Here is an 11924-nt window from a genome sequence, read left to right as displayed (position 1 = left end):
ACACCTGGGTACGGGCCTCCTAAATCCCTTGCTCCTTCAGCACACAAGTTCCAAGTGGTCCCTCTCATCCTCCCCATTCAGCCTGAGACCCAGTCCCCAGCCAGGGTCCACCTACCGATGTACTCAATGGCTTCCATGAACCAGGAGCTGATGTCGGCCTTGTGGTTGTCTTCCACCGGGATGCACTTGTACTGATAGTGTCCTTCAAAGTGGTTTGGGCAGTCGGAGGAGACATTCAACAGGGCTGTGATCCCCAGGGCATCCAGCATGTCTCTCCGGGCAGCATGATAGGCACTGCCGAGGTAGAGAAAAGGGAGGATCTCCACAGGACCGCCCTGCACAAGCGAGGGAAAACAAAGGCCCCCAACATCGTGAGCGTAAGGCAGCCGGCAAAAGAGCTGGGGTGCTTAGGACCCAGAGAGGTGGTTTTCACAGGCCCTGGGGGGAATGCCTGTGGACACAGCCCTTCCAGGTTTCCCCTTATCCCGCTGGGGCTCCTGGAGGGAGCAGTGTCTTCGATGGGCGTTCTCTAGCCTTTATCCCCCACTCTGCTGTGGACAGAGAAGCCAGGACAGGTGAAGTCTTGTTCAAGCAGCCCACGTCCCCTGTGATAAATGGAGTTGCAGACACAATGCTGATTTGCAGCACCCGTTGGTAACATTAAAAATTTACACCTGCTAATCAATCACCAAGCTACCTGTTGTGTGGTTTAGGGGCTTACTTGGCCAGATTATGTCTTTACTTGGTACATCAAAAACAGATGCCACGGCAGCCTCACAAAGAGGAGAGATTTTGGCAAAATTAAGTAACCTTGGCTTAAAGTAATGATGATTTTCTGAGTCAACTAGAATGATCTGGGATTTAGGAAGCAGAGTGGCTGGAGCCCATAAATGCACCCCCTTCATCTAAACAAAAGGGCTGGAAGGGGTGGGCTTGCAAGAAATGTAGCAGCTTAAGCTGGTTTTCTTGGGGGAGCGTTGGCTGATCATTTTTGTCTATTTGGCATTTATAACTGGCTCTAAATGAGGACAACCTGGCTGTTCGGCTGGGGCTGGGGTCCACAGGCCACTCTTTCAAAGGGTGTTCTCTCAGTTTCCCAAAGGGCAGGCCACACACTTCCGGCCTCAGCAGGCCTCGTTCGTCTGCACATAACTCTAGAGGCTAAGCAGGGAGTTTTGCTTTTATATATATTTTTTTCCTAAGTGGGGTAAGAAGAGAAGGAAAGGGAAGGGTTCCAAGGAATAAAAAGAATTTACTCCTAACCTTCCTTATATCCCATGCCAATCAGGGTTCACTACATTGACCCTAAATTGAAGCACTGCAACTACAGCCTCTGAAAAGCAGACTCTGAAAAAACCCTCCGCACACACCTGGTCGTGTAGTGGGGTTCCACAGGAACTGCAGCCCAGGTCCAAGGACTCCACCGTGCTCGGGGGCACAGCGGGCGAGATAGCAGCCAGGGCCTTGGTTTTGGAACAGAATTCTGGGTACTCGGAGGAAAACCTCTCATAGCCACCTGTAAAGTGGAGAGAAGTTCCGGTTAATGGGTTCACTGAGCCAGCTGAAACCCCCCAAAGAACTCAAATCCTACCCCGGACGAAGGAACTGTTAGGAAGCTGGGGCTAGTTGAATCTACACTTGCCACTGGGTGGCGCTGTGGGCCCAGAGATAATGACTATGGAGCCTTTTCCAGCGACGCAGGGTCCACATTGGGCCAAGACTGCATCCTAAGCCTGGAAGGAAAGCATTATAGACAAGCGTTTGGTTTCGGACGCAGATACACAGAGGAAGATGTACAGGGGCTATGGAGAAGAGGCTATTTCCAGAGGAGTACCTTAGGGTGATCATAAAACATGTAAGAGGTAATAGACACTGTAGGTCTCCATGAGTACTAAGGCAGCCTGCAGCTGGGCTGTGTGACTTGCAAAGATGTCCGTCATCCCACTTCAGACCTTCCTTTGGAGAGGTTCTCCAGTGTAGGAAGAAAGAAAAATTACCCTGGCACTAGCCCTTCTGGACCTCAGCAACAGAACAGATGCTGATGGCACAGCCTCGTGAACAGCTGTTCCGTCAACAAGGGGCCAAAACGAAAGTAAACGGGCTTAAATCTAAATAAATCCCTCTTGCTACACACACAGGTTTGGGGCAAGGGAGGATTTCCTGACCTGAGAGTTGCTAAGCCTTGGAGTGGTTATTTGTGGAATCGTCTTCCGGGGAAGGGAGGTCTTTTAAGTAAAAAAGAGATCAAGTTTTCTGGAAAAGTGTTAGTGCCAAGCAGAAAGGCTCTGGCTGAGCAGAGGCGGGCAGGGGAACCAGGAAGAGAAATGCTCAGCCTGTATCTCTGATTTTCTTGTGATCTCTGGGACTTTGCTCTGTGGGTAACTTAGCATCTACTGACAATGTTTGGCCCTGCTGTACTTTTACTTTGAGTTTCTATAGGAACAACGATAGATTATAAATTAATTTGGTAGGTGAAAGGGGTCAAAATTTCCAGTTAAAAGCTAAAGAAGTCCTGGGGACATGATGCACAGCATGGTGACTGTAGTTAATAATACCGTATTGCATATTTGAAAGTTCCTTAAAAGAGTAGATCTTAAAAGTTTCATCACAAGGAAAAAATTTTTTTACCATTTACAGTGATAGATGTTAACTAGACTAGACTTATTGTATTTGATCATTATGCAACACATACAAGTATTAAATCATTGTTGTATACCTGAAACGAACATAATGTTATATGTCAATTATACCTTTTTTTAAAAAACCAGAAATTTACTTAAAAATTATTAATTCATTCATGCATTCAGTGGGGCCCGTGTGTTGCTGAACAGTCATTCTAACGGACCCGTTCAAGACGGTCACGACAGCCACACCAAAATTTTTATGAGTAAGCAATATGGTGTCGCTTCCCTGTCAGAAGGATCTTCCAACATGCAGACGCACGGTGGTCAGTCACTTTCTTGCCAGAATCCTAACCCCAGAGATTGCTTTGGAGGAAGAGAAATGATTCTTTACTACATCATAAGGCTTACAGAAACATGGCATACATACATTTCTTCCTCTCTGACTGGAGGCTTCTCAGTTCCTCTCCACACCGCCCGCCCCCATCAGGATATAAATGGATGTCTCTGGTCACAGGCCCTCACTCCTGCTGAGTCATAATGACCAGCCTCCCTGGTTGGAAAACCTGCTGAGGTCCCCATCGTGCCTATTCCAGACGTGCTGGTGTCATCTCATCACAGGAGCACACCTCCCTCCCTCCCATGATCAACCCCATCTGTCCCCTTTCCTTTTAAAGCTGCAGACTTTGCTGCCCCAAATTCAGGAAACAGAGTGGAGGGAAGAAGAGCCAGCAAATATCTTTAGCTGAAGTCCTCTGGGATGAGAAGCTTTGTCAATGGTCCCCCTTTGGAGCAGGTAGGAGAGGAAATGGATCAATCAACAAACCACTTGAACACCTATATGAAAAGCCATTATGTTACTCTGTATACTTCTATAGGATTTGAAATTTTCAAAATAAATGATCCTTGTGTTTATTACATAACTCGACCTATTAAAACATTTCTTTTTTTTTCCCAAAGAAATGTAAGGCATGGGTGATGCCCTCCAAAAGCTCATCACCTAGACAAGTACCCACCCGAAAGTGAATGGCGGAGTCACAGGAGTGCCAAGGCCAGGCTCCAAGGTCACAGAGGAGGAGCATCCATGAGGGCAACAGAAGGGGGAGGAGCCTCAGCATGGTGGTGAGAATGTTCTTCCCATTGCTGAGAATGTACAAAACAGCTGTACAGAATGTACAAACCGGACTGAAGTCCTGGAAAGGGCACACACACACACAGCCTTTGCAGTCAGACTCACAGGTCTGGGTTGAGTCACTGGCTGTGGCACCTGGGGCCGTCACTAAACCTCTCCCAGCCTCTTCTTTAACCATAAAATGTCTGAAACATCCACTCCTGGAGTCCTTTGAGGGCTGACTGGAACAGCCAGTGCTTGGCACCTGGCCTCGGGAGACACATATAATGAAGGTTTCCTTTTGGGCACCTAACAAGGGGACTCCAGCATTACTGGCAACTTTCCAGACTGCCTTCTCATCCTGGGCTTCACTGATTTATTCCAGTTGGAGTCTTGAGACCTGGTAGTTAAGGCGGCGAAGGAGCAGGTACCATATTTCCTGAGCTCCGCGACGGCTTCCTAGTCAGGGACATCCGCCACCTCCCGGGTTCCGTCATCAGTCAACCAGGAGACAACAGCAGAACCCAGCAGAACCGCGCCAGCGGCAGACCCCAGGGGTTGGGGGGGCGGGGACAGGTGGCCTAGTGTGCAGGACGGAGGTGACCCAGAGGCCAGACCAAGTCCAAGGCGGGGCCATTCAGCGGCTCCCCGAAGGCTGCTCATCACAGAGCAGAGACAGTAGTGGCTGGGAAAACACCATTAGAACGGAACAGAGACATGACTATTGAAAAGTCAGTTCCCTCTGGTGGATCTTTAAAGAATAATCAGAAAAGAACTAAGTGAAAAAGCAGATCAGCTCTAGGGACAGGAGCACTGGAAGGGGCGTATCCGTGATGGTGGCAGCAGTGAAAGGGGCTTTTCCTCCTGAGCTGTCACTCTTGGGAGACTGTGGCTGATTGTTACAAGGAACATCACAAAATAAGTGCCTTCTGGGGGGCCAATGGTTGCACCGAGGCCCGGATCCCCGAGAAGCAGAACACACCTGAGCGGCCCAGAGATGCAGGTGGGTGGTACACATGGAAAGGTGCAAGTTAGGAACCACCCGAGTCACACCCCACGAGGCACACCACAGGAGGTTGGCTGTGGGTATCAGATCTATGTTAATAAAAGTGGTAGATACCCTTAAGAGGAAATGTTCACTATATGCCAGGCTCTTTCCATATATGTGTCCAAACAGCAGCCCTTGAGGAAGGCATGAACAGCCACAATTTCACAGGAGAGCAAACAGATGCAGGGCAGCCCCCAGGTGAGGGCACGGCAAGCATTCAGCACACTGGCCTTGAAGGTGACTTTGTCTGTCAGGAACCTGCCCTGTCACTTGCCCATATCTGCCTTCCTGGTGGTCCTTCTCTAAGAGGGCATGGCCTGCTGGTTTCAGCATAGAATTTTCATGCAAAATCCTCTGAACAGGGGTGCTGCTAACATTTCACCAAACTCTGTCTCTTGCCAGTGCTTTTCTAACTACAGGTCGTCACTAAGGGGCTGTGACCAGCATTTTTATTTAATGAACTAAAATAACTACTAGAATGCATTGTGTTTAAAGAGGGTATCGTTTCATGGAACTCTGATTTCAGGTGTGTCTGTATCCCTGTCTGGATCATGATGGAAATTAAAGTGAATGCTTACTGTAGGTGGGGGTCGAATCTGTGCAAACACCAGAGCCACGGCACTTCTAGTAAGAGCTAGATTTAGTTCACCCAGTTTTAGTCAAACCTCAGGAGAGGGAAAGCTTATTCCAACGGGATAACAGCGGGCTGGCCTCGATCTTGTGCCTCCCGTAGGTGGGCAAGGAGAACAAGAGCACAGGTCGTGGGTGCCAATGGGAGCTTGAGCAAGCACATTGTCCCTAACCTGTTTTCCCACACTCAAAATGGAAGAATTTCATATTATATATCTCTAAATTCCAACATTCCATGACCCTAAATGTCTACAATCTATTTGCAAACTACAAACAGAGCAGGTGCCCAAGATCTATCTCCTGAATACAATTTCATGACAGATGCCAATTAATTCCACCTGTTTTGTCTACATCTTATTAAAAGTCATCCAGTAACAGATATTCTAATTTTGACCTGTTTTTCCCATGTTCTTGTTTAATAACATGCTTTCGGGTCTTAAAGCTCTCACTTTCTCATCTTAATTTTAAAACTTTAGAGCTTAGGGGGTGGGAAAGGAATATAATTTTTCACCTGACTTTCTTGAGGAATAACTACATCTCCAGTTCAACTCCATGCTTTTTTCTGTTTTTTACACACATGTACACAGCAAGGTGCTTTTCAGAATTTACTGAAAATGATGACCCACTGGCCATACATCCTGCTGCTGGCCTCCCGCCCACGCAGGCCTAGGAGAGCGTGTGTATGGAAGTTTTGCAAAGGGCAGACTGACGCAGTGCTGGGCCTATCAACATAATAGGACCAGTAGTGGGGTCTGTGATGGGGAAACTTGTCCTTTGGTGGTGATAGAGTCATCAATCTTAATGTGGCTACTGCTTTTTTCCCATAACACTCAGAATATCACCCATTCACCAAGGGCTCATGGCCTTGCTCTCCCAGGACATCTTCTCAATGTAAGGCAAATGTTGCCTGGCAAGAAAGTCTGGGGTCATTTGAAGGTCATTTGGCTTTGAGAACTGATGAGCACTCATGTAAATGCTGAGCAGTTATTTAAAATGTACTTAAGTGGGCTTCTCACCTTGAGACTCCAAGCACAAACCTATCCATCCTGGGCCAACTGGCTGACACCTAATGCCACAGCTCAGGCTGGATCTTGTTTGCAGCCCCTCCCAGTCCTTTGGTGCTATCTGCTACGTTCAGCAAGCTGGCTTCCAGCAAGCTGGCTTCCGTTCCAAAGTGAACTTTTCTTCCTGTGAAACTTCCTCTTTGTTAGGCGGGTACTGCCTCCCATTAAGGAAATAGGCTATCTGGTTTCAGATGTTCTGATTTTCTTAGAGAAATTTCTTGGCTCCTTAAAAACGCCACCCTTTCTCCCTCCCTGGGTCTCTTTGTAGCTTATCTTGGTGGGTGCAAGTCACCTCTCCTATAAGCACTGAGGACAAGCCCAAGGGAGCTGTGGGCTGATCAAGGATCAGGTTTTCACTCTTGATTTACACTGACACCTTGTCTTTACTGACTTTCGTGAGTTGGAAGCATCCAATTAAAATGATGCAAAAAGGAGTGAGTTGGCCTCATTCCTTATAACTCTGTAAGAACTTACAATAGGGGTTAGAAATCATCTTTAAGGCATACCATTTTTTTGTGATTCTAACAATCCTTGGCTGTCATGGGCATTGTGTCATATCTGAAAAGAGAAAAGCCAGTCCCAAAGAGGTGTGCGACCTCAGCATCCCTCCAGGGCTATGCTGTTTGATGCCACTAATCTCCTGGAGAACTAGGATGGGCTGGACAAATGTGGGTAGAGAGAGACTAGACAGAAGACAGTTATCAGAGTTGCCAGGGCTGCTAGTTGAGCCCCATCACCCCCACCCATACCGTTCATTATGGGTCTTAGAGGCTGTTTTCTACAGAAAGTGTGATGTCGGTCTGTGTGAGGACGATAGCCCTCTCAACTTCTCGAAATGGTTTTCAGGACAACTTTTCGATCAGAACTTGAATAACAACTGGCAGTGGTCATGTGCTGAGATGAATTTTCGATAGGAGGAAAGCAAGATAATGTTTTTATAACTGAAATTTTCTACATAACAGACTGATTGGTCATTCCGGGTACATGGGAGGTAAAGAATGACTTCCATTATGGTAAGAAAATGTCCTTTTTGTCTTTCTCTAAAACCCTAATCCGAGGCTATGAAGGAGAAAGGGAATGCAAGCAAAGGAGATATGTACTTGAATAAAATCTGAAAAAAATGTAAACTTCCTCCAAAATCGCCTTACAGGATTTTAAATAAAATAAGCTTTAAAAAAAAAGTTTACCCCAATGGGACTCTCACTAGTAAAAAGACTAGAAAATGTATTAATATGGGTTATTTCTTTTAGCAAAACTTGGCTAATATTAGGAAATGTAAAAGCTAAGCAGCATTTTGTTGATATTAAGTTTACTCTTAACTATGAATTCTTGTCTGTGGTATTAGTTATTAATTACTTACAGTAAGTAACCAACTGCCCTTCAAAATGACAGAAATAGAAAAATCAAATTTTTTAATGCAATTAATTGGTAGAATTAGCCTTTGGCCAGTAAGGATAATGTAACTTCTGAAAATATCCTGCTGTTTTTATTGTGCCCCCAGCACAACTTGGTCACTGGCTTAATGTCTGACCACTTGTACTCCATGCCCACCACCCCACAAGAAATAAGACACACAGTAAGGGCCATTAGCTGCAAAATAAAACGAACAGCTACTGTGAGAAACAAATTACCCAACTCCTAATCAGTTCAGGCCCTTACTAAAGATAATGTAAGGGTCTTGTCTTTCGGTGTTTTCCAGTGCTTCCCGTTAGTTCCCTGTCCCCTTCCATGAACACGCATTGCCTCCATTCCACTGGCTTCTCCAGGATGTAGGAGGCATTGGTTTCCTCCGGCCACCTGCACCTTCCCGCATCAGTGTGGGAGCGGACACTGCCCAATTTCTTTCTGTCCTCACAAGGGATGCCTTTTCGATTAGAAGGCAAAGAGAAGAGAGAGGAACTGTGTTGACTACTTCTGCTTCGCACATATATGAAAATAAGCTCAGTTAAACAGACTATGACCCAGTTAACCTCAAAGATGCTCTACCAGCGCTTCAGAACAAGCTGGAAGGACCCCATCACCTCTGTGAATTTCTGGCGGCTGCTTCCAAGGGCGGGCTCCCTTCCCTTATGAAGACCCAGCTGACCCTCTCCTGGCTACTCCAGAGCCTGATCTTGAAATGACAAATTCAACCTGAGGCCCAAGCCCAGACACTCTCCATCTCAGAGGATGTTGATTTTGAGATGCATATAGAGCCATCCTTCCTACCCAGACCAGGTCTGACAACAGGAGGTAGTGCAGGCCTCAGGTGGCAACAAGCCCTTGGAACACTGCTTTTCCGTTGGCCAGGCACCTCGCCAACCGTAAGGATACTGACATTTTACCCAGAGGCTCCAGTCCTACCCAGTCTCTACATTAGCATTTGCCTCGTGCTGAGCGGCTGGCCCGCTGGGATGCTCTGGCTCCAGCCTCTTCGGATGGGATTCTGGGGCACCAGGGAGGTGCCGCAAGCCGTTCCTCCCCGGGAGCAGGGCCTAAGTGCGCGCCTGGAAGCCCAAGGGCCAAAGTCCCCGAGCTGCCGCTCTAGGGCGGTCCCCTCGAGATTTCTTCCGGGAAGAAAAAACAAAACGAACCCAGACTCCATGTGGATTTGCCCTCCCTCGAGAAGGGTCCTGGGTTCAGAGACCCGCGGAGAAAGTCGCGCGCTGAGGCTTTAAAATCAGGAAGGACCCCAGGGCAGCGCGGCAGGGAGAACGTGCCCCTGAAAAGGGCTTTCTTCCTCAAGCAATTTCTCCGACCGTTCCCACCAGCTCCAGGCAAGGGAGGGCAGGCGTGCTCAACGGCCTAGACCCCACGGTGGCGGTCTAACCCAGACCTGGACGCGGGAGCACGCGGGACGTGCGCCTGCCGCGGGGATCGCAGGGATCCCGAGCACAGCTCCGCGCCCGGGGAAGGCTAGGCCGGTCCTTCCCGTGCAAGCCCCTCGGCACTTGCTCTTAATGCGTTTTTAGGAGAAGGGAAGAGCACTGAGTTCCATCGGAGGTGCAAAAAGCAGTCTCACGGAGAAAGAAAATTCAGCAAAATTGATTTAGTAGTTCAACCATAGGTCAACAGCAGCATTTCCCCAGCAGCTGACAGGTCAAATGGCCAGGAAACAACTGCCGAGAACAAAGCCGTCCGCTATTCAGCAGGGCAAGCCCGGCTCACACTAGCCGTTCTGTCGAGCTTTTTGGGAAGAGGCGGTGGGGAGAGGTTTCCGCCCCTCCTCTCCTCACCACCACCCTTCCTCCGGGGTGAGCAGGTCCGGAGAGGAAAAGAAAGGAGGGAGGGGGCGAGGGTTGCCGGCAGGGAACCCAGCTGCTCTTTGAAGGCCGGAGTCTGAAACGCCTCTCGGCTTCCGAGGCCAGGACCGGACCGGGAAGAAAGAATGCGCGGAATGCAGTGGCGGGCGGCAGGGGCGCAGCGCGGCCAAGGGCGCCGGGACCCCACACTCTTGCGGCTTCCCCAGCTCACCGGTTGCCGAGGACCGCGGCCCGGCCCGGCCCGCAGGTGCGGCTGTAGCACCGTCCTTCCAGATACTGCGACAGCACTCGGTCTTTTCTCGGTTTCTGACTTATAGGTTTGACAAGACCTCACCTCCCCGAAGAGTCTCGCCAGGGTTCTCTTAAATCAAGCACGCGCCGCCCTCTGTTCGTCGAGAATCGTATCTGAACAAAGGTCGTACTTCTCTGGCGCCTGATTTTAGGAGACACCATCCTGCCCTGCGTTCCCCAAATACACCTCCTGCCTCCGGCGCCTGAAGCCTGAGTCTAGCCCGGGGCAGGAGGAGCTGGCCACCTTCCGGGCGGAGCTTGGAGTTGGGCAGCAAAAGACGAGATACAGATCGCTCCACACAAAGTCCGCACCCCTATCTTCCTTGTGCATTTCCGAGGGGCTGGTTTCTAATCGAATCGGCGCTCACTCGCCCCTTCACCCGTTTCCCCACCTCTCGGGTTCTCGGGGTTGGACTCAATGCAGGGCCCCAGCGGGCCAACCCAACAAGCCTGACCTGTCCCCACCCGCACTTGGGAGCACTTTCCTCGAATGGAAAGTGGTTAACGCTAAAAGGGCGCTTAGCCCGCAAGGCCAGACGGTTAGTGAGTGTAAACAAATGCAAAAGAGCCAGGAGGGTAATTGCAGATGACGGAGGAAACGCGCGCCCTCGCTGCCCTGAAGACTTCAGGAGCTCGCACTTGCATACAAACGCACAAATCCTTGCAAACCTGTGCACAACAACACGCAAAGGAATGCGCGGGGATCCCCGTCGCCACGAGTCCAGTCCCTCCGGGCACTTCTTCCCCGGCCCACTAAGGAGAAGGCCGCCAAGCCTCGCTACACCTCCCCCTCCAGGTCGCGCCCGGGAGTCCGCAGTTACCTTTCAGCAAGCAAATATCCGTGCGCTCCGCGTTGCGGCGCAGCGCCTGCACTACCAGCGACACGGTGCTGTCCTCGCGGAGGCTCTCGGCGCGCGGGCTGCGCTCGTCGTAAACGATGACGGCCGAGTAGAGGCCGGAGCGCAGGCGGGTGCGCACCTCCTCCTCGGCGGGCAGGATCTGCTCCAGGCTCACGGAGCCCTTGGCCCGCCGCCGCACGATTGTGTTGCAGCGCACGTTGACGGAGCCTCGGATGTAGCCCGCGCTGTGCGCCAGGAACGGTCTGCAGTCCAGCAGCAGACACTTGCCGCCGCTCAGCAGCCCCAAGGCGCCGTGGCTGCCGCTGCTGCCCGTGCCGCCGGTGTTCTCGTCCCGATTCATCAGTCTTTTGAGCACGCTGCAGTCCATCTCCCGCAGCTCCTCCACTGTCACCATGGTCGCCGGGAACCGCGGCTGCTGGGCGCGAGAGGAGGAGAAGGAAAGCCGGGCCAGCTGGGCTGCAGCAAGGGGCGGGCGAGGGCTAAGGAAAGGGCACGTGCAGAAGTGACCGCAAACTTGGCCCCCAGGGGCTCTCACCGGAGACCCTCTTCTACCCAGTTTCCTTCCTCCCGCAGTCTCACGGTCACATAGCAGTCCGAGTGGCCTCCGGCGCCAGGCAGTATTGCGCGCGATGCGAGGGGGAGACGGAGGTGGAGGGGACTGTGTTTACGGGAGAGGGCCAAGGACTCCCTTCTGTTGTGGCCTCTCGGTATTTGGCCCGTAGTGCTGCTCCTGCCGGCGCCGGCGCTGCCACTCGACATCCGTTTCCCCACGAGCAGCCGGAGCTCGGCGCAATGCCCCAGCCGGAGTTTCCTCCTCGGCTTAGAGATTTATTAATGCTCCTCTGCGCTCCCCCGGGAGGGGGCAGATTCAGTACTACCTCGTGAGGCCCCGCCTCTTTCCATTCGGGGCCTCGCGCCTCCCTCCCCCAGCGCCTGCTCCCCGCCCCATCCCCTCTCCCTCCGCCCCTCGGGCCCCTCCTCCCGCCCCCTTCCCGGCGCGTGAATGGAGTGCCGGCAGCTCGCGCCGGGTCACGGGGACAGGACGTCACAAAGAGCG

The 11924-nt window shown here is 51.1% G+C and overlaps 1 protein-coding gene across 1 annotated transcript in view; it reads right to left on the bottom strand.

Annotated features, from left to right (window-relative positions):
• DUSP4 (dual specificity phosphatase 4) overlaps nt 1-11722 on the bottom strand; it is a 13683-nt gene extending 1961 nt beyond the window's left edge. Inside the window, exons 1-3 of the mRNA XM_006916342.3 lie at nt 10829-11722; nt 1371-1516; nt 116-335 (exon numbers count right to left, since the gene is read on the bottom strand). Of these exons, the coding sequence (XP_006916404.1) occupies nt 116-335; nt 1371-1516; nt 10829-11261 (799 nt within the window). The 5' untranslated portion in view covers nt 11262-11722. The remainder of the gene's footprint in view (nt 1-115; nt 336-1370; nt 1517-10828) is intronic.
• Nucleotides 11723-11924: the final 202 nt, after the last annotated feature.

The sequence above is a fragment of the Pteropus alecto genome, unplaced genomic scaffold, assembly GCF_000325575.1.
Source record: "Pteropus alecto unplaced genomic scaffold, ASM32557v1 scaffold24, whole genome shotgun sequence".
NCBI classification, from domain to species: Eukaryota; Metazoa; Chordata; class Mammalia; order Chiroptera; family Pteropodidae; genus Pteropus; species Pteropus alecto.
Note: the sequence above shows the minus strand (reverse complement) of the source record. Positions and strands in the feature narration are given on the sequence as shown.